This window comes from Rattus norvegicus, chromosome 7, assembly GCF_036323735.1.
Source record: "Rattus norvegicus strain BN/NHsdMcwi chromosome 7, GRCr8, whole genome shotgun sequence".
Classification (NCBI taxonomy): domain Eukaryota; kingdom Metazoa; phylum Chordata; class Mammalia; order Rodentia; family Muridae; genus Rattus; species Rattus norvegicus.
In genome coordinates this window covers 24,525,496-24,551,237 of record NC_086025.1, presented here as the reverse complement: position 1 = coordinate 24,551,237, position 25,742 = coordinate 24,525,496, and the positions used below count along the sequence as shown (strand labels likewise).

At 42.8% G+C, this 25,742-nt stretch overlaps 1 protein-coding gene across 4 annotated transcripts in view; it reads right to left on the bottom strand.

The window, feature by feature from the left end:
* Positions 1–25,742, bottom strand: part of Washc3 (WASH complex subunit 3) — a 44,469-nt gene that overhangs the window by 1,775 nt on the left and 16,952 nt on the right. The window contains exons 5-7 of one of the 4 annotated variants that reach the window (XM_063263195.1): positions 24,795–24,905; positions 11,054–11,127; positions 8,681–8,725 (exon numbers count right to left, since the gene is read on the bottom strand). In XM_063263195.1, coding sequence (XP_063119265.1) covers positions 11,095–11,127; positions 24,795–24,905 — 144 coding nt within the window. In that variant the 3' untranslated portion in view covers positions 8,681–8,725; positions 11,054–11,094. Of the gene's footprint in view, positions 1–8,660; positions 8,726–11,053; positions 11,128–24,794; positions 24,906–25,742 lie in introns of those variants that run through there. The other 3 variants (XM_039078687.2, NM_001106776.1, XM_006241199.5) reach the window with 3 other exon arrangements.

Below are 25,742 nucleotides of genomic sequence, written 5' to 3'. Positions count from 1 at the left end.
TTACCGATTTCAATATATTTGGCTTGTCACTAAACAAACAAAAATGCAAGCCCTGCCCCTACCGTCAAATATAAAGTAATTTGCTGTGCTGAACAGTTTCAGACTACGGCTTTAAGGAAGTTACACGAATCCAGCGAAGAAGAGGTTTGAAGGTCTGCAGTGTTTGCAGGTTCGACTGACGCTCTATAACCTAGAATTCTAATCATCACCCTTCCCAGAGGCAGCGGCTTTGGAAGCAGTGGGCACAGTACAGGGCCTGCCCTTCTCATGCTTCCCTCTGCTCTGTGGCTGATGTCTAACATCTCCCCACCCCACTGAGACAGAGTCTCACCGTGCAGCCCTGGGACTGCCTCTGCAGACCAGGCTGGCCTGGAACTTACGAGAGATCCGCCTGTGTCTCCTAAGTGCTGGGATTAAAGGATCCACCACCACATACATCCTCCATTTTTGTTAATTTTAGAGGAAAAAAGTTACCCCAGGGAATTATTTTAATACTACATCGAAATGATATTATATCCATGTCAATTCAAGCAAATTAAGCAATATACACATTTACCCCAAATAACTGCTATTTAAGGAAAGGGATGGCTGGGTAGGGTGATACACGCCTGTAATCTAAGTATTTGACTAAGACTGAGGCAGGAGGATTGCTGTGAATTCATGGTCATATTGGCCTGCCCTGCAAGATCTTGTGTCAAGAACAAAATAAACAAAATCTTAAAGTCAAAGGGTAAATATAGTTAAATCTAGGAAGGAACGCAACTTAAAATCGAATATGCAATGTGACCAATTAATATTAACTTTGCTGTGCCACAAAGGGAAGAGGTCGTTCTGTCGTCTTGGTCTTCTGCAGTTTTCATTCCTGGTGATTCATAGCTTGTGTTGTCATTAGCATCTTTGGGAAAGTTTATGCCTAGGTTTCATTTGTTTGATTTGAGGCTATTATAGATGGGATCGATGTCTTAGCTATTTCTTCTCAGTGAGCTTAGTGACTGGGAAAGAAAACCTTCAATCCACCAGCAGGTACGTGACATTTTCCCCTTGGCTCCTGTCTACTAATACTGTCATTCTTCAACCTGCTACTTTGCTCAAAGTGCAAAGTCTTGCAGTGGGGGCCTCTGGGGCCTGTAAACCACAAGATCATACCATCTGCAAACTGATGGTAATTTGACTTCTTCCTCTCCTATTTGTATCCATTTATTTTCCTGGTGTGGGGCAGGGGCTGAGGGCTGGTTGAGCTTATTTATTGCTGGTAGCAGTGTCCGGTTATGAGAAAAATCAGTATTGAAGTTCCTCAAAAATTGAAACATAGACTTTCCATCTGATTCAGACATACCATTTTTGAGAGTGCATATTTCCAAAAGAACCAGAATCAGCTATCTACAGCAATAGGTGTCTGCCCGTGTTCCTAATGCATTGTCAATAACCAAGTTATAGATAATCAGACTTGGTGTTCATCAGTGGATTGGTGTGGTATACACACACAATAGGAGTTTAGCCACAATGAAGAATGAGATCATGTCATCTGCAGGGAACTGGAGGCCAGCATGTTAAATGAGATAAGCCAGCCCCTCAGAGACGAGAATCATATTTTTTCCTATGTAAAACCTGGTGGAGGGGAACACATGAAACTGAGCCCGGGGCTACTAGCAAGGAGAGGGAGAGGGAAAGCGGAGTAAGTAACAGGGTGTGTGTGGTCAAATGACATTATCACCATAAGCTAGTAAGAAGAAAATGTCAGTGCAATCATTCACAGATCCACATGATGCCCGCCCACGGGGCCTGGTTATTTCAGCTGAAGACTTCCATTGCTAGGATAGAGAGGCACGTCCTCAGGAGCACCAGACGCTTGGTGTCTGAGGTAGGCCGAGAGGAGGATATCAGCCTTCAGCTTCCTGCTTATTCCATCCAGGTTACAGCATTGCAATATGCCATTGTTCCCTGTGGGTAATATTTTATTGTATATGACACCAGTATCATCGCCAAATGAAGGATAGCAAGGCTGTTTGACTGCTTTGATATCACAAACATATGTCACTGTTAATATTTGTGTACAAGTTCTTCTATGAATGCACATGTCTGGTGCATATGGTAACTGTGTACCTTAAGAAACTTATTAGGTATATTCTGACAGAGAGAGAGACAGACAAAAAGTCAGACAGACAGACAGAGATCTATTTTAATTCCTCCACATGTGGATATGCACTTTCCCATCACTATTTATTGAAGAAACTGCCTTTTCTCTAATGTATATTATTGACATCTTTGTTAAGAAGGCTGTTGCTATGTGGGCTTATATCTGAGTCCTCCAGTCTGTTCCATTGGTCTATGTGTCATTATTATGGCTCTGTAGTAGAGACTGGAACGGGGGATGGTGCTACCTCAGCTTTACCGTCTTTACTATGGGTTGTTTTTCCTACCCAGGACCTTTTGTGCCGACTGGTTTTCTCCTTCTCTGCAGAATGACTTATTTTGGGGGAATCACACTGAATGTGCAGACTGCTGTGGCCGGACAGTCATTCCCAAAACAGCACTTTTTCTACCCACAGCTCATTTCAGTCACGTGATACAGGCCTGACCAATCATAGCAAGATGGTAATGTTTCTTTAGAGCCCAGCTTTCTTTTTATTCAGCTGGCAAAACTGAAGACTTCAGGCTGGGCCTGCCCTCTGCTAGGATAGAGAGGCGCATCCTCAGCAGCAGGAGACACGTGGTGTAATGAGGCAGACAGACAGAAGGAAGGATGTCAGTCTTCAGCTGTCCTGAGACTCTGGGTCTCCAATGCCTGCATTCACACCAGGGCCAGTGACCTACCTCCCCTAAGGCCCAAGCGAACCTACATGGGTTTTGTAATTCTGAACATGGGGAGTTTAAAACACACAGATTGTTGATTTAATATTTTTTTCACTAAATAAAGATTTAACTTTATGCTTAAAACCATAGCCACTTGAAGAATATACAAATCAAATAAACATTCTTTGGAAAAATATTTATGCAGACACTTTGAAATCATTTTTTTTTATTTTCTTTACATGTAAAGCAGTTGAATTTAATGAAAACTATATAACAAAACCTTGTTAGAATACCTATGGCTGAGCAGAAGGTGGCAGAAAGAAATCGCAGTATTTACTCAAATGGCTTTCCTATGGGTCTTCAATGTCATACTAAAGTTTTAATGTCATGCGATACTGCTGTCAGTTTGTGGTCTGGGAGGGCTCTGTGTCAGCGCAACAGGCACTCCTGAGGGAAGAGTGAACACTAAGGCTCGGAACAGACACAGCACTGACTAAATACAAACCTCATGGCCCCACCCCTAGATGAACAGCGACAGGAAATCAAAGGCAGGTGTGAGAGGAGAAATTGGGTTCTCTAGTCCCAAGTAGTCAGCATGAAAACAGACATATAAACAAGTCCTACTAAGTGGACTAAGTGAGATGGACGTAAGTGTGTCCACACATGTGTATACATGAATATGCATTGTATATGTGTGTACATGTGTACATTTATGTCAGCTACATTTGAGAGGGAGTTGGTGGGTACAGAAGGAGCTGAAGGGCAGAGGGAAGCTTGGAAATGGTGAAAAACAGCATTTGTGAATTTAGTTCTCAAAATAACAAGGGAAAAAGTCAGAAAAGGTTAGGATGACAGTGGAGCTCAGTGGGGTAGGGTGTACTCATTATTTGTGTGTGCCTGGGTACATTTCCCAGCACAAATGTCCCACATATTCTTTCTAGTAGCTTTTCGTCAGTAGTTGAGAGCTGACAACTATTTTTTATTGAATGAGTGAAAATTCAGACCAAATAAAGTCCACCTATTTTTTTTTAATTGTGATCTATTTTAATCAGTTTAATCCCAATGTTTGTTCCATCACGTGGTTGGATAGCTACCTGGGGAGCCAACAAGAACCTTGATAAATGTGTAATTTCTTTGGAAATTCTGCCATGTTGGAAAGTTTCCCATTTTCTCATGTCCCTGCTGTGGCTTCCTGATGAGTTGGATAAAGTGGCCACTGGTATTTATTCTGTTTGTCAGAGAGCATGAACGTTTGTAGACCTGGCTCCATCCCATCCGCACCGGCTGGTTTAATGTCATCTCAGAAGAGGGAGCGCCAGTGGAGAAAACGCCTCTCTGAGAGCAATCCAGGGGAAGCAAACCACTAAGGGGCAGCCCTTCATGGCCTCTGCATCAGCTCCCGCCTCCAGGCTCCTGCCCTGCTTGAGTTCCTGTCCTGACTTCCACCAGTGATGGACTACGATCTGGAAGTGTGAGCCACATAAACCCTTTCGTCCCCAACTTGTGTTTTGGTCCTGATGTTTCATCACAGCAACAGAACCCAAACTAAGACACCATCCCAGGGCAGCAGCAGCTGACTCGCTAGCGTCCTCAGCTTCAGACCTGATCGCCAACATGGGTACAAGGTAGAAAGTCTGTTCTCTGCTACACAACTGGAGTAGAGATTTTCAGTTTGAGAAATAGAGTATAATTTGAAAAGATAATATTCATGTATGAAATACGTCTGTTGAAAACAGGAGGGTATACCTGCAACTCAGGACCATAAACAAGAGAGAGAGGGAGAGCGAGAGAAAGAGGCAGGGCAGACTCTGATCCCGGCCGGCTGCTCATACTGACTGTCTCTTGTCCAGCTGTGCCTATGCCTCCCTTAATCACCATGAGCTTGCTCCTAAGGTGCACAGGGTTAAAGGCCAATCTGTCATCCTAGAGGCACAAGTGTGGTCATTGCTAATTAACACCAATACCCTGAACGTCAGGGACACAGAGGGGTGGAACTTCTGTTTCCTGGTCAGAAATCTAGGCACTGATTGAAACAATTTTAGAAGCACGATTTACTCGTTCTGTATTTCTGGATACAACATTAAAGCAGATTAATCTCTGAATAAAGATTAATTAAAAGTTTCAGTTTCCCCCTCAAACTCTTAAGTATGACAGTGACTTTCCCATGTCACTTATGTCAGGTGCACCAAAACTAATTCTGAGAAGCTTGGGATTTAAAAACGTATTTAAAGCAATCAGAAGTATCAAACGGACATCTGCTCAGTAACTATAGCAACCATTTTCATCAGCTTTACAGACGTCTCAAGTTCCAGGATACACATCCTAAACTTTCCAGTAAAACCACCGATCTCTATCATGCAATGTCTGTTAAAGCAGGATGCTTCTCGCTTCCAGCTCTAGCTGTGAGACCGCCAGTCCAACAGCAGCTCACCGAGCGCTGCTTCTTCATTCCCCTCAGTTTCAGCATCTCTGTTCAGGACAGACAGATCCCAGCCTAGCTCTTCCGACAGTTATAGGAGTCTGTCTCAGTACTGAACTTAATAAAAACACAGAGTGTCTTCAAAGTTATACTTTTAAAGTAAAGAGAATCAGGACACTTTTATTGCAAGTCCTTGGAAGAGGGTTATTTTGTACTTAAGATTCTAAATAAAATTGTGCTTTCTTTGGATGGCACATCCCTTCTTGTACTTGATGTCAGATTTCTCTGCCCAGGTGAGGGTTCCTCACCAGTGTAAATCCCATTCCGCAGCACCAGAAGGCCCCTGAACAAGGTGGCTGATACTAAGCTAAACCGGGATGGGAATGGTTGTGGTGGTGATTGGTGAAGTGAGTCAGTCCACTCCAAGCAGTGCCCCTGGTGGCCACCACATGTACCCATGAGGTAATGGGTCAGAAGTCAGCCTCTAGGCTGTGGTTTTGGAAGCTTCTGTAAGGCCATGCTAACTGTTACTGGAATCCTACCCTACAACTTGGCACCCATCTCATCACAGCTGAATGTTCTCAACATTTATAGGCAATGACGTACACTCAAATCTGCTAACGGTGATATAAGAGCATATGGTAGCCCCAGATCTCTTAAGTGACAATACCCAATACTCTTGAAGAATAAGGAGGTTCCAAGGTCAACAAGATAGGGGAAAGAGAGAAGTTCTGAGGAGCGTACAGACAACATGTAAAAATGCCAAAGGGGACAGGAAGATGATATGTTCAGATAAATACAGGTCATCTGCAATGGCTGCACAAAGGAAATGTACAGAAGAGCAAGAGCTGGAGAAATAGTCCAGGACACGATGGGAAAAGCATTTACATGCAACAGTTAGACACTATACGCTGAAGGCCAGGATGAAGTGATGGGCGAATCCACGTGGACTGGTTGGGAGGGCTTGAAGGAGAACACGAACAACACATCAGGTACCCCTGCCCTAATTCACTGAGAGATGAGAGGCAGAAAGAGCAGCAGTGGACTGGAGGCACGTGAGCACATACGAGCACGTGTAAGTGATATGGAAGACGGGACAAGTCATAGGGACTGGGGACATGGAAGGAAGAGGAAAGAGCAAAGGTGACTTCAGTTTGTAGTGTCAGTAGCTGCTGAATGAAAAGATCACAGGTAGAGACTTTGTTTGGGAAGGAGATGAAATGAAACAAGTGGACCACAGACCAGACATGTAGACTGTGCAGACAGTTACAGGACACTGGCTTTCCTGTCCTCCAGAGTGAAATGTCACCATTTTAAAGGTCATTTTTGATCTTCGTTATTATTTATGGCCTATTGTGTATTTCCAGAAGCAAAAAAAGAATCCAATAGATGGTAAATGTACTTATAATTATACAAAGTGAGTACCAAAATAGATTAAATCCAAATGTCCAATTCTTATTAAACTACATGCCACAATTCATCTGCTTTTTAAATGTCAGAAACAATTTCCAGAACACATATTAAACAACGCAGATATCTTTGAACAAAGGTGTTTTTGTTCAAGTCACCAAGCCACATTATTGCAGTCGATTCTTTTGCCATTTGGAAACCCACCAAATGAACATACATGTTGGAAAATCCATTGTTGGCAGTTTTAAAGACATTCTTGAATTTTACATTTTTGAAGATAAAATATGAGATGACTGTTATGGTGTTTCATTTCCAAAATGCACACCTTTTCCTCAAGTGCTAGAGCCAAGAAAAATTCCAAAGCATACTGCTAGCACAGTCTATGCCTGAGTAACTCAGGGGCAAGTGGAAGCTCCAACTAGAGAGACTCTTTACAAGTATCTGGGTGCTTGTAAAGCCGAAGAGTTGTGAAGAACCCATTAAGAGAAATAATTTATTGAGATGACCCACATAGCAAGGTTAGCGTGGATGGAATGAATTATTATCAATGTTCTGAGCCATCATTTCTCAGCATTTCTAAAAGACATTTTATAATGCACATATAAACTGGCATCTGTTTCATAATAACCATGAATGTGCACCCTAGATTACTATTTATCTTATTTACTTCTTGGGCTGGCTTAACCTAGTCATGGTAGAATACATTTCTTTTTTTTTTTTTTTTTTTTTTTTTTTAGATTTAGGAGGGCTGACAGTAAATTCTGCAGCAGCCTCGAGTTTATTTTTTTTTTTTTTGTATTTAATATATCCTAAGAGGAACACTGAGTGACATATTTTTTTTTATTAACTTGAGTATTTCTTTTTTTTTTTTTTTTTTTTATTAACTTGAGTATTTCTTATCTACATTTCGAGTGTTATTCCCTTTCCCGGTTTCTGGGCAAACATCCCCCTCCCTAGAATACATTTCTTATGTATTGTAGCCTTGAGTAGAACCTGAGGTAGATAATATTTTGTCAGATCACTGCCAAAAAAAAAGTCAGCTTGGGGAAAAACAAAAGCAAGAACAACAGCAACAACAGCAGCAAGATCAGCAACAACGACAAGAACAGCAGCAAGAACAGCAAGAACAACAGCAAGAACAACAGCAAGAACAGCAACAACAACAGCAGCAGGAACAACAACAGCAACAATAGCAAGAATAGCAAGAACAGCAGCAAGAACAGCAAGAACAGCAAGAACAATAGCAGCAACAACAGCAACAACAGCAGGAACAACAGCAGGAACAACAGCAGGAACAACAGCAACAACAGAAGGAACAACAGCAACAACAGCAGGAACAGCAAAAACAGCAAGAACAACAGCAATAGCAACAACAACAGCAGGAATAACAGCAGGAACAACAACAGCAACAACAGCAACAGCAGGAACAACAACAACAGCAACAATAGCAAGAATAGCAAGAACAGCAGCAAGAATAGCAAGAACAGCAGCAACAACAAGAACAACAGCAACAACAACAGCAGCAACAGCAGCAACAAAACAGCAGGAACAACAGCAACAACAACAGCAACAACAGCAACAGCAACAATAATAGAAGGAACAACAGCAACAGCAACAACAGCAACAACAACAGCAGCAGCAGCAGCAACAATAGCAACAGCAGCAACAGAAACAACAGCAAAAGCAACAACAGTAGCAACAACGACAGCAAGAACAGCAAGAACAATAACAAAAACAGCAAGAACAGCAGCAGCAACAGAAACAGCAACAATAACAGCAACAACAAACCCCATGTGCCCAGCCACCGAATTTGGAGCAGACTAATTACCAAATTTCATCCCCTGAAGTGTGCCAGGGTAGGTTTCAGTAGTCTATGATATTTCCTTTTCTTTTAGCATAGCACAGGCACGATTTACGATGATTATATCCTTAACTATAAAACGCTGCATAGGAAGCACGGAACAGAGCTTGGAATGTTGTTGTTATAGCCTACACGTTTCCTACTGTGTGGACGTGATTTTATAGAAACATTACTCACTCCAGTAGCTCTGGGTCTAGTCCTTCTGAGATCATCTTGTCTCTGATTGCCATCACCGGAACACCCTGTCGAAGACAAAGGGAGAATGCAGTTATCAGAAAGCCTTCCTCATTGTTCCCAAGAACAACTACAGGTGCCCATGGAGGCACCTAGGATTTAAAGCAGCCCTCCCCCTTTCTGCTATGGATGTGTGTGCAGAGCCCTTGAAGGATCTCAGGGCACACATGGCTTCCACTGACCTGACGGAATCAGCACTATCTAGTCCACATGAACCCAAACTGAGTCACCGGTACTACCATATGGCTGCTGCTGCTACACTGTCACTAAAACATGGAAAGGTTCTCGAGCTCAAACGACAGGAAGTTTGGCTAAACTGATAGGATAACTAGTTAACTATCGTGTAAATGTAAACAGTCATGTAATAAGTAGACACTGATTTCATTTAGACACCTTAGGAACACAGACTCTAAGCAGTGTATTATACACCGTCTCAACACCACTACAAACATGAAGCAAGAACTACGGAGTGGTAAACTGAAAAACATTGGTATCACATGAACATCTGCATCCAGGCTAAGAATATTAAAGTGGTAAGAAAGCGATACATCAGAAATGAATCCAAATGTATTTGAAAATAAGTGCCCATTTGCTGAGTAAACGAATGCCACACCTTCACGTCACTGGGTGTGGATATGTCACAAAACCTTTGGCCGCACTAAACGGTTTCTGAAAGTAGTACACTCCAAAACTAATTCAAAATAAAATACGTGGTAAACCCGAGGTGTTTCTGCCAGTGCTTGCCTGTGCTGTGGCCCCTGGCTCTACTGAAGCCTTGGTTCTTGCTACCCAGCATGCGTACACTGCTCTGTCTACACCACCATGCCGTATAACATTCTGAATGTTACCTGAAACATCTCTGCTCGAGTTCAAAACTTGAGGTGCAGTGCCTTTTTAATTTATATTTAAAGGCTTCTGTTCTTACAGAAACAACAGTATAATTTATGGACAACAAACTTTTGTCATAATTTCTCACTACTGTTCCTCAGCATATAAATCAAATCAGTATAATTTGGGTCGTAGTGTGTTCGAATGTTTGAAGTTGGAAATTGCTGTTTGAGTTTCATTTAAAAAAAAAAATGCATTTGGGTTGGAGACATGGTTCAGTGGACACAGCACTTGCAGCTTATCCAGAGGCCCGGAGCTTGGTCCCCAGCACCTGTGCCAGGCAGCTCACAACTTGTTGGGAACACTAAGGTCACTGTGCTCATGCATAAGCACCAGGGAAACCAGGGCCCTCAAACACATTTGTCTATTCAATGTAAGAAGTGTGGGAGTAAATGGAGGTTCCCAATAGCCTAGGTGGTCTTTATGTTATCTCTAATGCCAGCGTCTTCCCCAAGCTGTTGTCCCTGAACCAGGGCAAGAGGTAACTAATAGCCTAGATGACCCCTGCATATCTGTATGCCTCAGATCACACCAGATCCTTCCCCAGGCCCTTAAGATAACACATAAAGTCAGGGAAGAAGTGACATGTGCTTTTAGAAGAGTTTTGATGCAATTATGCCTCCTTGTACACAAGGGTTTATGCTCCAGCAGGAAACCCTTTCCCAAATCATACTGTCCCTAAACAGGCCTAAAAAACCTGCCCAGTGTCAGGCTCTAGAAGTTTGAGCCACAGGCTACTGAGCTGTGCAGAACAGAACTTCCTCCTTGCCTCGCATGGGTCATTCCTCTGTGGCTATGGTTTGTGCAGAGACCACACACACACACACACACACACACACACACACACACACACACACACACACACACACACCGTCTGTATTTCTAGCTCTAGGGGGTCAGTCACCCTCTTCTGACCTCTGTGAGTACCTACATATGCGCCTGCACACAAAATGTTCAATGAGTTTTGCTTTATGATTGAAACAGAATTAAAACTTCCGAAATAGGTTTAAACATACTTTTTGCCACTTTTTACCATGTGTTTATACGAAGTGGTGTTCTCGTCATTGATTAGAAAATTAAAATATGAATCTTTGAAAAACTCTGATAGTCCTACAGTATTACATTCAATCAAGTTTTAATTGTTTAGGTAAAGATAAATGAGCACCCCCATCTCATTAGTATGCAAATCTGTTTTAATCTTTAAGCTGTAGAAAATTATATATATGCCAGTGAATTGTTTTAAAACAATTTTTCAAGATTTATTATCAGTACATGTTTGATTTTTATGCCTGATATCTGTATCTAGATATCCAGATAAGCCTGAGGTTATGTAAAAAGGTTTTCTGGAAAAAGACGTTCACAAGTGGAAAAGGTTTAAGCATCCCTGCTTAACTGTACTCTAAAAATCAAATGAACAGGTATTAATAATTCCAACCCAGAATTCTTACCAAAGCAGCCCCCTGAAACAACCATTTTCCATGAGGTGGAGTCACTGTGTTCTAAGTTGTAAATTATGATAGGTCTGGAAGACAAAGAAAATGGAAGATAGAAGTCTGGGCCTTTGGTAACGTACAGATTTAGACAAGACAACTGCAATAGTGAAAGCGAAACAAAAGCCCATCCAATTCAGACAGACTGCTGACTGCCTGGAGTAACCGAGAGGTTAGGGCAAGCTCTACTTCTGAAGTCTAATTCCTAAAGCTAAGACTCGAGTAAAGCAGAGTGAAACCCCAACTCTACTACTTACAGCTATACCAAGAGATTAGTGTGTCTCCACCCTTCCCAGAGAAGCTCTTTTTGCAGTGACTGGTGGCTATCAGAGCCACAACTGGTCAGAGCACAGAGCACGCCTGCGGAGAGCTCAGCTCTAATGGGAAATGCATTTCATACCCTCTCCCGTGAAAACTTAGGGGATGGTCACTGAACACGGGGCAGGAAGAGCATGCACCAGAGGCTTTGGGGACTGACCACTGCTGCAGAGATGAGCTCTCAGTTATCCTGGTTGCAGGCACAAACTGTACAAGATCAGACCAGTCAAAAGCCCAGCAAGACTGGGGGAGGGGCTCACCAAGTGCCACTGCTAACAGAAAGGCTCTAGGGGAGGGAGGGTCAGTGACAGGCCACCATGCTCCTGTGGCTGGCCCCACACCCATGCACAGACTGGCCACACTAACTGGTCAGTCAATGGGTTAAAAAAAATATAAAGGACATAAGCTGGAGTTAGGAGATGGGGGTGGGTGACGGTGGATCTATTTAACTATTTAGGATAACAGAGTGAGAGAAGTGTAGAACATTTCATTTTCCAGAAGCACCGATGTCCTACAGACAGAAGGGGTAAAGCAACAGAGTTCATGCCATAGTTCCTAAAACCAACGAGAACCAAACAGCCTCTCAGCTTCTAGTAAGTATGATTTGATGTCATAAGGTCTTTCTACAAACACAACTATGTGATTTATTTATCATATGTTAGCATAAGCCACAGGACATCACTGGAAAGGTTACAAAAATAAATTACAAAACCCAGAAAACCGAAGGGAATAAAAATGAGGTTTAAAAAAAAAAAAAACCCAAACAAAACAAGAAGTAAAAAAAAAAAAAACAAACAAAAAACCAAAAACTCCAAGAGCAGACTCTCCTAAAGTATAGCACAAAAGGGCAAAAGAAAGGGGAGGTATGTGTGGCAGGAGTGGGGGTGGGGGTGGGATGCAGGGGTGAAAACCAGGGATGCTAGTAGAATCAGATAAACTCCCATTTTCATAGATCCTTGGAACTGATTGGAGCGGAAGAATAATAGACATCTGAGCTTGAAGCTCCGTATTTTAACCTTACTTTTCTGGAACTGGTTACAGAAAGAGAACTCAGAAATGCCAAAAAGTCCAGGGGGAACCTCCCCAACCCCTCCATCACATTTCTATCAAGACACAGGTAAAAGAAAACACACTCAGTTTCCAATCCTCTGCCCTGCAGAGGCTTCTAATCACATCTTAAGGTAAATCTCATAAAGTACGAGAGAAAACAAAACCACTAATTGGGCCTGCGGTCCAGGATGTGTTTCCAACAGGACCTGCTGTTGTTGTCTCCGCAGGGCCCCTCAGGGATTTGCTGTTTGCTACATTCTTGCTAGGAAGGACTTCAAGTAACAGTGTCTAGTTTGTTAACCATCAAAGAGAAGTGTCCAATTTCTAATCGCGAAGAGACAAAGTGGTGGTCTAAGGAGGACACAAGAGACCTCAAAAACTGAAGCCTACGGAACTGTGGGATTTTTTTTGGCAAGTGATGAGGGCAGTTTGTCCAACATAAGTAACGAAGGAGAGAGAAGGCAGCCATGGGGCTGGTGTTCCAAAAACTCATGTCTGCATTTGCGTCACTGGAGAAAGTGTGTAAAAGAAGCCACGCTAATGAAATTAGGAGGGCAGCACTAATGGTTAAATACTAGTTTCTTATATCACAAAAACTGTTTGGAGGTCTCCAGGCCTGCCAATATTTACACATATCTGTTATTGCGTTAATGAAAACCAAGCTACTAAATCTCTCTATAAACCATGCTGAAATTTTCCTAAAGTTTTAGATCCAAAGAGTTGGGAGGACTATGATTCTTGAAAAAAAAGAAAAAGAAAAAAAAAAAAAACCAAAAAACAAATCCTTATATTTTGGGTTTTTTTTCTCTCTTTATTTTATGGATTTGAATCCAGTAATTTAGTTGTAAGAAGAGGAAAATATGAAGCTCTTTCCTTACACAGAGCGAGCGTAATAAAAGTCTTCTGAGTGCACCGGAAGACAGAACTTGTTTTGTGGAGGGGTTAGAGGGGAGGTGACTGACACCTGTAACCTGATCACCAGGTTCTGGCAACGATCCCAGGCCACAGACAGTCTGGGTTACACAGCAAGACTGTCTCAAACCATTTTCATTTGCAGAGAGAGGTGTGTAGAAAGTATAAGATGCTATGGGCTGGAAAAGCAGCCCCTGTAACGTGGTGAAATGGACTCAACCATATCTGTGCCTTCTGCTGTTTCAGGAGTGCCATGTTTTTAATAATTTATTTTAGGCAGCTGTATATTTTGAGACAGGATTCATGTAGCCCAGGCTTGCTCAAATAAACCATGTAGCTTGGGGCTGTCCTTGAATTCCTGATCCTCCTGCTTCTACTTCCCAAATTGCATCTCTATGGTTAAGAATGCCATTTTAAAAACCCATCATCACATGTTATAAAATGGTATGGTCTTATGTTAAGGATAACTTTTTCTTATAAAGCATATGTAATTTGTTTGCTGACTAAATCATAAAACAAAACACATGTTCAATGATTTTTCTCTCCTGGGAGCTTCCAGGAAAGGAATATAAAATTAATTTACATAAATGTCTTTAAAACTTTAACATCACTCTAGTTATCTAAAGAAGGAAGCAGTGTTATGAAGACTTGTTCAGATGAGAGAATGCTATGTTCTGATATTACTGTGGACACTGTGGCTGTTCTTTCTAAGTCAAACCTAAATATGTATGGAATCACAAATCTGGCCTGGGAGCAAACAAGTCATTTCTAGGAAAGGGAACAGTGACTATTTCTTTTACAAGGATGATTTCAAGTGACCAGTGTTCCAGTCAGAAGGGCTTCCTCACTGCTATCAGCTATCTTTACAGATGTGGGGAATGGCTCATGGGAGACAATGGGCAAAAGTCACATCGGCCATTCTCAGGACCCAGAAAGTTGGTAAGGAAGTTACCATGTCTTTACTAATAAAATAAACACATTTTAGCAGTCCTGGCTCTATCTTTTGGGGCTAAGAAATTAAAGTCCATCTGGATATGTATGAAATTTTAAAAGCTTAAAAAAAATCATTTCCAAAAGTTAGGAATCTATTATTATGAGATAATTTAAACCATAGCTACATCAATTTTCCCATGTTATTAACACCCTCCTATGCCCCATAAAATATACTTGTAACATAATAAATCTCATGTGCTAATAATGACCAGCAGAGTGCATAAAATGTTTTCTTTGCATTTGTAACGATTCAAGTATTTGTTGATTTAAGAGTAGTTTGGTGCTTTGGGAGCCCAATTTCTTCCCCTTACCATCATATAAAAGAAGTATATAGAACTTATTTATTTATGTATTTATTTATTTACCAAGACAGGTTCTCATTATGCAGTCTTGGCTGCCCTGGAGTTTACTCTGTAGACCGGGCTGGTCTCAAAATCACTAAGGTTTGCCTGCCTCTGTCTCCTGAATGCTGGGATTAGGGTTAATCAATGGTGGAGCCATTATCTCATTCCCCTTAGAGGATAGCTTCTTTCTACACATGCATTCACTTACATTTTACGTGTCACTGTACTTTAATTTCTAAGAATAAACTTGCAAATAATTTAAAAACATTTACTTGAACTATGCACATGAGTGTGCACATGTCTACATAAGAGCGTGTGCACATGAGTGCAGGTACCCTCAGAGTCCAGTAGAGGGCGCCCGATCCTGGCGGTAGCGTTACAGGTGGCTGTGAGCAGCACTATGCTGGTGCCGGAATAGAACTCAGGTTCCCTGCAAGTACAGAATGTTCTACTACCGAACCTGCTTCTCAGCACCCCCAAGTTATTATAAAATCATTTTAGAATTTGCTAGTCAAATTACACATCTATGAGTTCCGATGTCAAAAACAGGCACATTGTTATTTAAGTAAACTTAAACCCATTTCTCCGAATATAGCAGTGAAAGACACAGAGAAGATTCTAGTGATTGAGTATGCAGAGTGTTTCCTTCTGCATTAATTTTCCAGTTGGGGTAAGGAATTCGGACAGCTGCATTATGGGTCTCTCCCTCTTTGACCTTGGGAATCCTTACATATGCAAAGAAAGATGGTCAGGGTTGGGCACCCATGGAGGTCACAGAAACACAGTAAAGAACCTGAAGTCTGGTAATGATTTGTCCTCGGCCTCAGTCTAAACAATGAATTAAGGGTCCTTTGTGAACCTGGGACAGAGAGGTGTTGCTGTGTGCTGGAGACTTCTCAGGAATGGTACTTCGGTGTGGACCTGCTAACGGGCAAGCCTCTCCCTCCTGAGGGAGCTTGCTCCCTATGACACCTCGCTTGGTTTTGTGTCTCTATTTCTCCTCTCATAAATTAACCAAACTGACAGAAAAACAATTAACAGGAAAGGTGAGAACTTTGGATTTTTAAAAGGAATAAACAGCAGGAAGTAACTACTCAGATCCAGTGGTTATTTTCTCCCCTTACCCATTTGGAAAACCTTCTGGTGTTGAGCCTTATTTCTGGCAGAGGTGGAAAGTGGGGAGAGAGAGGCTCTGATGAATCAAATGCACACACAGGTGGGCGGGGGGAGGGGAGGACCCCGCTTTCAGCAATGACTGTCCCTCCAGTATGTGCCTATGCTTGACCGGCTCCTTAGGACGCCCCAGAGAGGACACTGTCAGTGATCTAACGTCCAGAGAGCCAGGAGAGGTTGTGCAATGAAGGAGAGGAAGTCAAGAGCATTTGCTTACTCGTCTTTCCATAATGGATGAGGACAGGTGCTGAGCTATAGTGCTTTAACACAACTGAAGCTGACTGTACTGCACTTAGCAAAGTTGGATGACATGAATATTTGATGTGAAGTTATTTCAAATAATGCACTTTATGTATTCTCTAAAGTATCTTAGTTATAATGCCATTCATACAAAATCAGATGAGTTCATGAGTAAATACATTTTTATACGGACTTTTATGCAGGCCTGGGGACTGGACTCAGGTCAGGCTCGGTGGCAAGCGACCTACTGAGCCATTCTACTGCTCTCAGTTACAGTTTGAATATTATTTTGCATTTTCTATTTTCTTATTTACCACTTATCCCTTTTAAGTTACTTAAAATGTCATTTTAGTGTGTGTATAACACACCTGTGTGAACTGGTGTGTGTGTGTGTGTGTGTGTGTGTGTGTGTAGTACTTGCTGGTGCCTTCAGTAGTCAGAAGACGGTCTCAGGTAATTTGGAGCTAGAGTTACAGGCAGCTGTGAGGTCCCTATTATGGGTGCTGGGAACCAAACTGTAAGAGGAGTGAGAACTCTTGACTCTCTACCCCTAAACTTGACTTTAATTAAAATTAACTTTTAAAGTATCTGGTACAGCATTAAAAACAAAGAATGCAAGTGTTCGGTAGCCAAGCGTCCATCAGCAGCTCCAGGGGTGATGGGCTCCATGTGAGTGCATCGGTTCGGTGTCAGGTGGCTGTTCTTCCTGTGTGACCGAGAAGCGCTGACCTTCTGAAGGTTCAGACTCAGACTACATTTCCCAAGCACATGGAGCACCAGTTGTAAAAGCAGTGTAGCAAAGGACTAGAAATGAAGAGTGGCACCCGTGGCATTAGCATGGGAACCCCCGCGGGAGCATGGCAACGGTGGCATCTGTGAAGGACAGCAGCTGAGGAGACAAGACAGGCATGGAGAATGGCACCGACCACACAGTGCAGCAGCCCCGTCGGTTGCCATGGCGCCTACTTCCTGCCATCCTCATCACGCCTCAGGGAAAACACAAGTCTTCAAATCTCACTTCAGTTATTGCTAACACCATATTTATAAAGGGGGGGGGGAGGGCTGGGCCAGGTGTCACCGGAGAGGCCGAGGCAGGAGGATTACACGCTCAAGAACTGCCTGGACCACAGAGGAAATTCAAGGTCAACCCGAAACTCACTGAGACCTCATTTCAAAAAACAAAACAAGAGTTGGGTGCCCAGCACTAGGGAGGCAGAGGCAGGCAGATCTCTGAGTTGGCGGCCAGTCTGGTCTACAGAGTGAGTTCCAGGACAGCCAGGCTACACAGAGAATCCCTGTCTGGGAAAACAAAACAAAACAAACCACAAAACCCCCAAACACAAAACAAATAACCCCCCAAAACCCAAACCCAAATTAAAAAAAAAAAGCAACCCCCTCCCAGACAACCCCAAAGGTTAAGTGTTAAGAAGCAAGTTATATCTATAACTTAGTGGTAGGAACTTAGTGTGCAGGGGCACAGCGTTGGGAGGCCCTGGGTTCAATTCCAGCACTGAAGAAAAAAACCAAACAGCCAATAAGGAACCCCCCAAAGTGTACAGAATTTAAAGGCTCTTTATTTTTGTTTTGTAGACAGGAATTCAGTATAACTCAGGCTGATCTGGGTCTTCTATATATCCCAGGCAGTCCTTAAACGAGTGATCTCCCTTCCCCAGCCTCTCAAGTCCTGGCAAGAGAGTGTCAACAAGAAATCCATGTCCACTGTGACTTGTTCTGAGGGCCACAACTTTCAAGGCAACATACAGATGCTTAAAAGAAACCCAAGATGATTTATAATTGACAGTCTTTACAGAGTTTATAATCAGCATCAAATATTTCACAAATAGTATTCTTAGTCTCCAGTTCACTGGGAGAAAATTAGTAATTTTTATATTTAACAAAAACATGACACAAAGTTTTCTTTCTAGGTTTTTTGATATCAAGTCATGGCAAAGGACAGGCAGTGTCATCACTGTCAGGTTTTCTGTTCAAGGGAAAGGCCTAGCTAGTGCCTCGCACTTTTATTAAGGTAGGAGGTAGAAGAGGGGCTGTTGGAGGACACCCGAGTCCCACTTACTCCGGCTCACAGTTCCCGCTCAGGGGTCCACTGCTCCACAGGGACTTGTGTCTAACTTATCATCAACCTCTCAGAGCAGTCACTTAGTTGGCAGAAACTAGGAAGCTTGCCCAACGACTGGGTGTATGGCTTTCACCTTCAATAGCCAGTATGAGATTGTTCTACCATTCTACAAACCTTCCTTCCCATGTTCAGAAAAAATAGCCTTGATATTGACTGTAATGTCATCTATTATTATTATAAAACCTCAGGTATTATTAAAAACTCACATATTCATACTTAGAACTAACATATACTTGTTGAAGTAACTCTGAGGCCAGCATTCGACAGCTGGAATTGCCTAAACTGTAACTCTGTCTGTCAGTCACACTGCTGATGTGATAAACACCTGTCCTGCAGCTTTGAGACAATGGGCAGCCACACTGTACCCAGACAAAGGGTCTGGGGTCAACGGCTCTTACAGTAACTCCACTTTGCTGCTATCTAAAGTGAAGACTGCGTCCAGGCCTGAGGGGGTATCACTCCTGAGCGTCTTTAATAATCATTTGGAGACTCTCCGCCCTCGGGTAATGGAAGCCTCATTTCCCTAGGCCGATGCTCACTGCGAGCAATGGACGCATGAGAGCCACCAGAACCAGGGAGTATTTAATTCACATTTTCAGCACGCCAAAGAAAATAGAGCTCTGAAAACTCTAAGTGTCTGAAGAGACTGTGTTGGCAAATATGGTTTCAAAAAGTACAAGTCATTAGCTTCCTTAATGTGGAAGTAGGACTTTCCCAATGTACAATTTATTACTGGCGCAAGATTCACCAAACACTGCCAGTAAAGTGGGGAGAGTACTGCTGGAACCGTGGCCTGCGCACGCCATTCCAGTTAAGTTATAAAAGCAATATGTAACTTAGCACAGGCTGGTGACACACTATTATGGTAACAAGCACTAAATCACAATCAATTATCTGCCACATTTGGAACAAAATTGTATTACTCACTGAAAAATCTCACATAAAACTTACTTTAAAAGGAAAAGAAAAGAATCAGAAATGCTTGCAGGTGTCCCAGAACCTCTATTAACGGCGAGCTCAGATTGGAGGATTAATGACCAGACCATAAATCTAGCAGGAAGTCCAGGTCTCAGCTTACACATGACGAGATGGGTCTTGAGGTGGCAAAGCTTGAACAGGGTCACACATCGTGTAAGGCAAAGAGGAGAAGCTACACCGAGTTCCACTGCAAGGGCACACATGCTTCTCGGCACTCAAGACCTTCTCTCAGAACTGCTGTCTGCAGTGGAAACCATGCCAACGTGTGTAACGGAAAGGAAGAAGCCAACATGCAGGGTAGCACTTCCTGTTCTGTACTCAGGGACTTGGGAAACAAATGCAAGACCGTGCTGGTTTCCATGGGAAGACATTTGTATTAGTTAATTTAAACTAGTAGGCTCTTAAGTACATCTATGGGACTGTGACAAGTGAGGCGGGGCAGCTCTAAAAGCAATATATTCCTGGAGACGGCTAGGACATAGGAGCAGAGGATGTTCGTGGCGTCTTACGGAGGAACACCCCCACCCTACAGTGCATCTTAATACTGAGAGAGCTTGAAATTAAATATGATGTGTTTGTAACCTACAGGACTTTCTTATAGTGACATAGTGGTCACCACGTGGGTGGTCTGCAGATTCAAGCTCGTCACACTAGAGAAACACTGAGACGCTTGAGAAGGATGTTTCTTCCCTGTCTAGGTAGAGGAGGAAATGATTCCAATCAACCGGGGGAGGAAGCAGGAGGAAAGATGAGAGGGTCACAGGGAGCGTAATCAGTAACTAGAGGCTGCTGAGGGAGAAGATGGCAATGATCAGCTCGGCACAGATGGAGTTAACCAGTCGACTGATTGAGAAATGTGAAATAGAAAACTGCATAAACAAACAGCTCCCCCACTTTAAGCTAGTCGCTGTTCTGGGGCTTTCTCACTAGAGTGTCCCCCACACGGTGCTGGTCATCACAGTTATCAGACGAACTGCTGCGGTACTGTCGTGGGAACGAGTAGGGTCAGTGCCGTCTGGGAGTCACCTGGCAAACTACAGCTGCTGCATTCTCGGTGGGCGCCGCCTCTACCCACTTACGTCACAGATATTTACCAAACACTTAGCTAGCCAAGTAACATTCCCCAAAGCTTATTCAGTTTTGGTTTTTGTTATTATGAGAAGTAAGTTCTGTTGCTTTCTCTCTGTGTGTGTGTACCTGTGTGTGTGAGTTTGTGTGTGCCTGTGTGTGAGTGTGTGTGCCTGTGTGTGTATGTGAACCTCTGTGTGTGTGTGCACCTGTGTGTATGTAATGGTCCTTTGCCATTTTTTGTCTAATCTTGCAGCCTGTCACATCACCAGAGAGCAAGCCAAAGCTCTTAGAGGCCTGTGAGGCAGATCCTCTCTAAGTCCCCTGTTGCATTCTGATATGAACTTTCATTCACTGCCCTAGCTCGCCTGGCCCTACGATGTTCCTTAACAGGTGTGTGTGTGGTCAGTCTCCGTTAGCAGGCCTCTGTGATGTTCCGTGGGCAGTCAGTTGGCTACTTGGGGTTCTTCACATCAACTACTCTCTGTCTGTCTTTTTCCAAGTGGCTTGTTCACTATTTCCTTCCACTCTTGATACAAAATAGTCCCTTCTAAGTGAGGCTTTCTTAGTCACCCTATGTTAAGTGACAGTGTCCTCCAGCATGAAGTACAGGTTCATGACACCACCCCACGGAATTGGAATCTTTCCATGTGGAAGTCTGAGCCAGACCCTATGTGCTTTCAAAATTGAAAAATACTTTATAACATTTTGACTGAAAATATTTTTTAAAACATAAATGTTTTAAGAGGAAAACATAACTTGCTAGAACTGCTTGACTTAACTCTAGACCATAGTTTTTTGCTTCTGGGCCGGAACATCAGCAATGGTCCAGTCTGCTCTGTCTTGGACTTTGTCTTTTGAAGCCAGGTTTCCCTGTTTTAGGCTCCTGCCTCCCCCTAGCCCTCCATCCGGGTGTTCCTGGGTTCTAAGCACTCCAGCTTCATGGAGGAGGTGCTCCCTCGTGGTGTCTCCCCTGGGACACGTGCACTCGGCCTTTATCGGTTCCACTAGCTCATCAATCATTCTCTCTTCTCTCTGCTTTTAATTTTCAAGCACTGTGGTTCTTACATGCTCGTCGTCATTGAAGTTGGAGGTTGTTTTCTAACTGTTTGGGGGTGGTTTTCAAGAAGAAAGGGAGAAACAATATCTTTGCCCTGCCATCCCAAAACTGGAAGTTCATCCAAGTTAAATTAATTTTATTGTTTTTAGTTCATTGTGCCAACCTGTATCCCAGACTCTTATTACCCAACTTTTATTTCCTACTGCTCCTTGTCCTGAATTCCATTCTTCATTCAAACCAAACCACAAATCCTTCTTCACATCAGCGCAATGCTTTTCCAGCTCTGAGCCTAGACTCTGCTTCTCTCCATTGCTTCTCATTAAGACTCGACTCATCCCACATCCCAGCTTCTGCACCTACCGGTTCATAAGGCCAGAACTGTCTCCCTCCACTGAGCTAGCCAGCCGTGCTTTCTATATTCACTATGGAGTCTGTTATTTCATACTCTTTTCTATAACTGTATATAATATTGTCATCGATTACTTAAAGATAGTTCTATTTCTCTCCCTCCCTCCCTCCCCTCTGTGTGTGTGTGTGTGTGTGTGTGTGTGTGTGTGTGTGTGTAATGGTCCTTTATCATTTTTTTCAAATCATACAACCTGCCCTCTCACCACATAACAAAGTCAAAGTTCTTAAGATGCCTATGAGGTAGATCCTCTATAACTTTCCTGCCCTGCTCCCATTCTGTAATATATATAAAATATCGCCAGTCAAAGGGGGAACTGTCTGAGGAAAAACAGCCACAGGTAATCTTTGTACTCACTTTAGCACCCATGCTGGCTAATTCTTTTGTCAAAGTGATAAAAGCTGGGGTAGTCTGGGAAAAGTACTCTCAACTGAGAACATCCATCCATCAGATTGGCTTATAGCAAGTCTGTCAGACATTTTCTTGATGAATGATGGAGGTGGAAGGCCCAGCCCACTGTGGTGGTGCCACCCCTGGGCATGTAGTCCCAGTTCTATAAGAGAGCGGACTGAGTGACCTTTGGGAAGCAAGTTGATAAGCAGTCACCACACAACACACACACACACACACACACACACACACACACACACACACACACACACACAAACACACACACACACACACCCTCCTCCCCAGACCCTTCTCCATAGGTTGTTTCACTTCCTGCCTTCAATCCTGCCCTGACTTCCCTCAGCGATGGAGTTGTGAGCTGAAATAAACCCTCTCCTCCCCAGGTTGCTCTGGGCCATGGTCTTTAGCATAGTGATTACCACCCCGACTATGAGAGCTCTTTAAAGGACCCAGTCTAAAGAGTCAGGGCTCAGCCTTGTCAAGCATGGTGTGGTGCTGTCTGTCTGTCGCAGCTGCCTGTCCGTTCTCACCTCCAGCTATAGTCATGGAGAGTTGCATAATTAGCTCCTGGTCCTCCAAGTTGCTGTTTTTTTTTTTTTTTCTTTTTTTTCAAGTTGCTGGTTTTAAATGCTTTATAGGACCAAGGTAGGAGGACTCTCTCGATGTCAACACTAACTTCTGGAGTCCAATTATTAATCTATAAATAAGCACTTTTTGTGTTTCTTATATACGCTCACTGTAAGTAGCTGTTAAAACTGGAACTGGAGGAACATGGTTACATTACAACATGCTTTAGAAAATGCCTGGCTGTAGTCATTAGAGACCGTGTCATCTACTCTCTTAGTTTATCAATGACAGGAGAAGAATCTAAGAAGGTCTTGTAATCCAGGGTGATGAGCTGTCCTGTCTCCTCTTGCCCTCTACTCTGCTGTATGCTCTCCTCAGGTGGTTCAGTTCCTTCAGTGTGGGAATGCGCAGAGTTCAGTGGGCTATGGATGGGATGACAAACACACTTTACTGCTGTGATGGTTTGAATAGCAATGGCCCCCAGAGAATATACATGTTTGAAAAGCTTGGCCCACAGGGATTGGTACTTCTAAGACATGTGGCCTTGTGGGAGGAAGTGTGTCACTGGTGGGTAGGCTTTGAGGTCAAGGATGCTCAAGCCATGCCAAGTGTGGCACATAGTCTCCTTCTGCTGTCTGTGGATCAAGATATAGAACTTTGGGGCTGGAGAGGTGGCTCAGTGGTTAAGAGCACTGTCCACTCTTCCAGAGGTCCTGAGTTCAAATCCCAGCAACCACATGGTGGCTCACAACCATCTGTAATGGGATCTGATGTCCTCTTCTGGTGTGTCTGAAGACAGCTACAGTCATATACATAAAATACATAAAATAAATAAGTACATCTTTACAAAAATATATAGAACTTTCAGCTCCTCCAGCACCATGTCTGCCCGCTCTCCTGCATGCCATCCACCATGACAATAATGGGTCAGGCTTCTGAACTCTAAGTCAGCCTTTATAAGAGCTGCTATGTCATGGTGTCTCTTCACTGCCATTCCCACAAGCAGCCCACCTCTAGCTAACCTAGAGCATTTCTTCACTGCAGACCACCTTAAGGTAGCGAAAAGTACTTTACTGTCTGGAAAGCCAGGGTCTTTTATGAAATGTCCCACTCTTCTCAGCTTCTGAGGGTCAGTGTTTCTCGTGTGTTCCTAAGAAGAAGTCTGGTGTCAGAGAAACTCAAGGAATTTGCTTATGGACAGATAAGGTCTAGAACAATGTGGCGTCCACTGGATATGTTACTGAAGCTGGGTCACGGAAGCCCACATTCTACCTATTGGGAAGTGGGGTGCATTTATATTGACACAAACTAAGATCGCCTGGTCTAAAACAGAGCAAATCTGTCTCTACCAAAAGGATCCACAGCCACTGACTGTGAAACAAGTTTAATTTTTAGACTTCAGCACTTTTTCTGCCTGATAACAAATGTTAAAAAAAATCATTAATTTCCCTTTCTCCATTAATACTTTTCATTAGCAGAAAAATAATTCCGCTAGCTCTTTCCAGTTATGTGCAATAGGGCTTTCTACAGGTACGGAGTAAATTTACTTTTGCCACAGACAACCACAAACATTTCCATATCACACCATGTATAATCTCTTGGGAAAACATAAAGTTAAAGGTATTATCTTATGTAGTCGAGTGAGCTTTGTTCTTTTTAATAAACAAATTACTGAGAGATGAACAGCAAAATAAAATGTATTTTAAAACCATATTTTCACTGGTATATGGGAATCAAACTCAGTTTACCAAACAAACAGCTCTCTTTCATTTTTCTTGATACATCCGAGATTTCAAATAAGACAATAACGATAATGGCATAGATCTACATTATTAACTATGCTAGCCCATGTCAACTGCAAGTATAGTTCACTTTAATGGGAAAGGCTGGACTTTTGGTTTCTTTTAAGGAACACATTAATAAAGTAGGAAAGACGCAAGAGACTTGAAAACTTGGCCACTCGGGCTAGCCGTTTTCTCAGACTGGAAAAGCTCCAGTGAAATCCCCAGGCTAGATGGAAAAGACAGACAGAATTAGCTTACCACTTGAACCATCTTGAGGTATCTGGCATATCGTGGGTCCTTGGCTACAGTTAGGACATTTTCTGATGGCGCTTCACCTTGTTGTACTCCGGAGTCTTGCGTGCTGTTCTGCTGTAGAGAGTTTTATGTAAATCTCTAGACAGTTCACAGAAAGGGTCTGTCATGCTACTTAAAAAGCAACGATTATTTTTAAAATTATGAGGCACTAATTACTCAAAAATTATACTTTCATATTTAAATACCATTCATTTAATTATGTGATATATATTCCCAAGTATCTATACTTATAACCTAAACTTAACACTATCAATAACAGATTGTTCCCTGGGATGCAAATGTATTTCTATGAAACATGATAGGTGGATACGCCAGGAAAGTAGCAAAACATGTCAACTGCTCAACTGATGGAAGTGAATTACTTTTCTAGGTATCTGCCAGCCACCCTACTGTCCCCCATTTATTAAACCATTATATTTTAAATGGGTATGCTGATTCTAAGTTTCTAGAAAGCAGTGCTCAGAGATTGCTTGGAGATAACAAGGTTGTCTGCTCATGTACATTTTGTGTTGAAGAGTGCTTATCAGTGGTAATAAAGTCAGCAGAGTGGCCAAAACACTCAATACTAGAGTCGGTGGCGATTTTAAATAATGGTCCTCCTGACACTGCACAGCACTGCGCAGTCACCCGAGCACAGGGACGCCCTGCCCTAGCTTAAGTGCGAAGTGCAGATTCATACAGCACACAATACCACAGCACTCGGCTTCTGTGCCAATCTGAACACTAGAATAAGCTGGCTTCTGTCACCCTCACTCGGCATTGGCACAACTGTCACAAGGAGTTTCTTCCACAGATGCCATTAGTTCATGTCAATATATCTATGCTAAGATGTAGACAAATTAATATTTTAAAAATCTGCAGTCCCATCAGAGCACAGTGGCACTCTCCTTT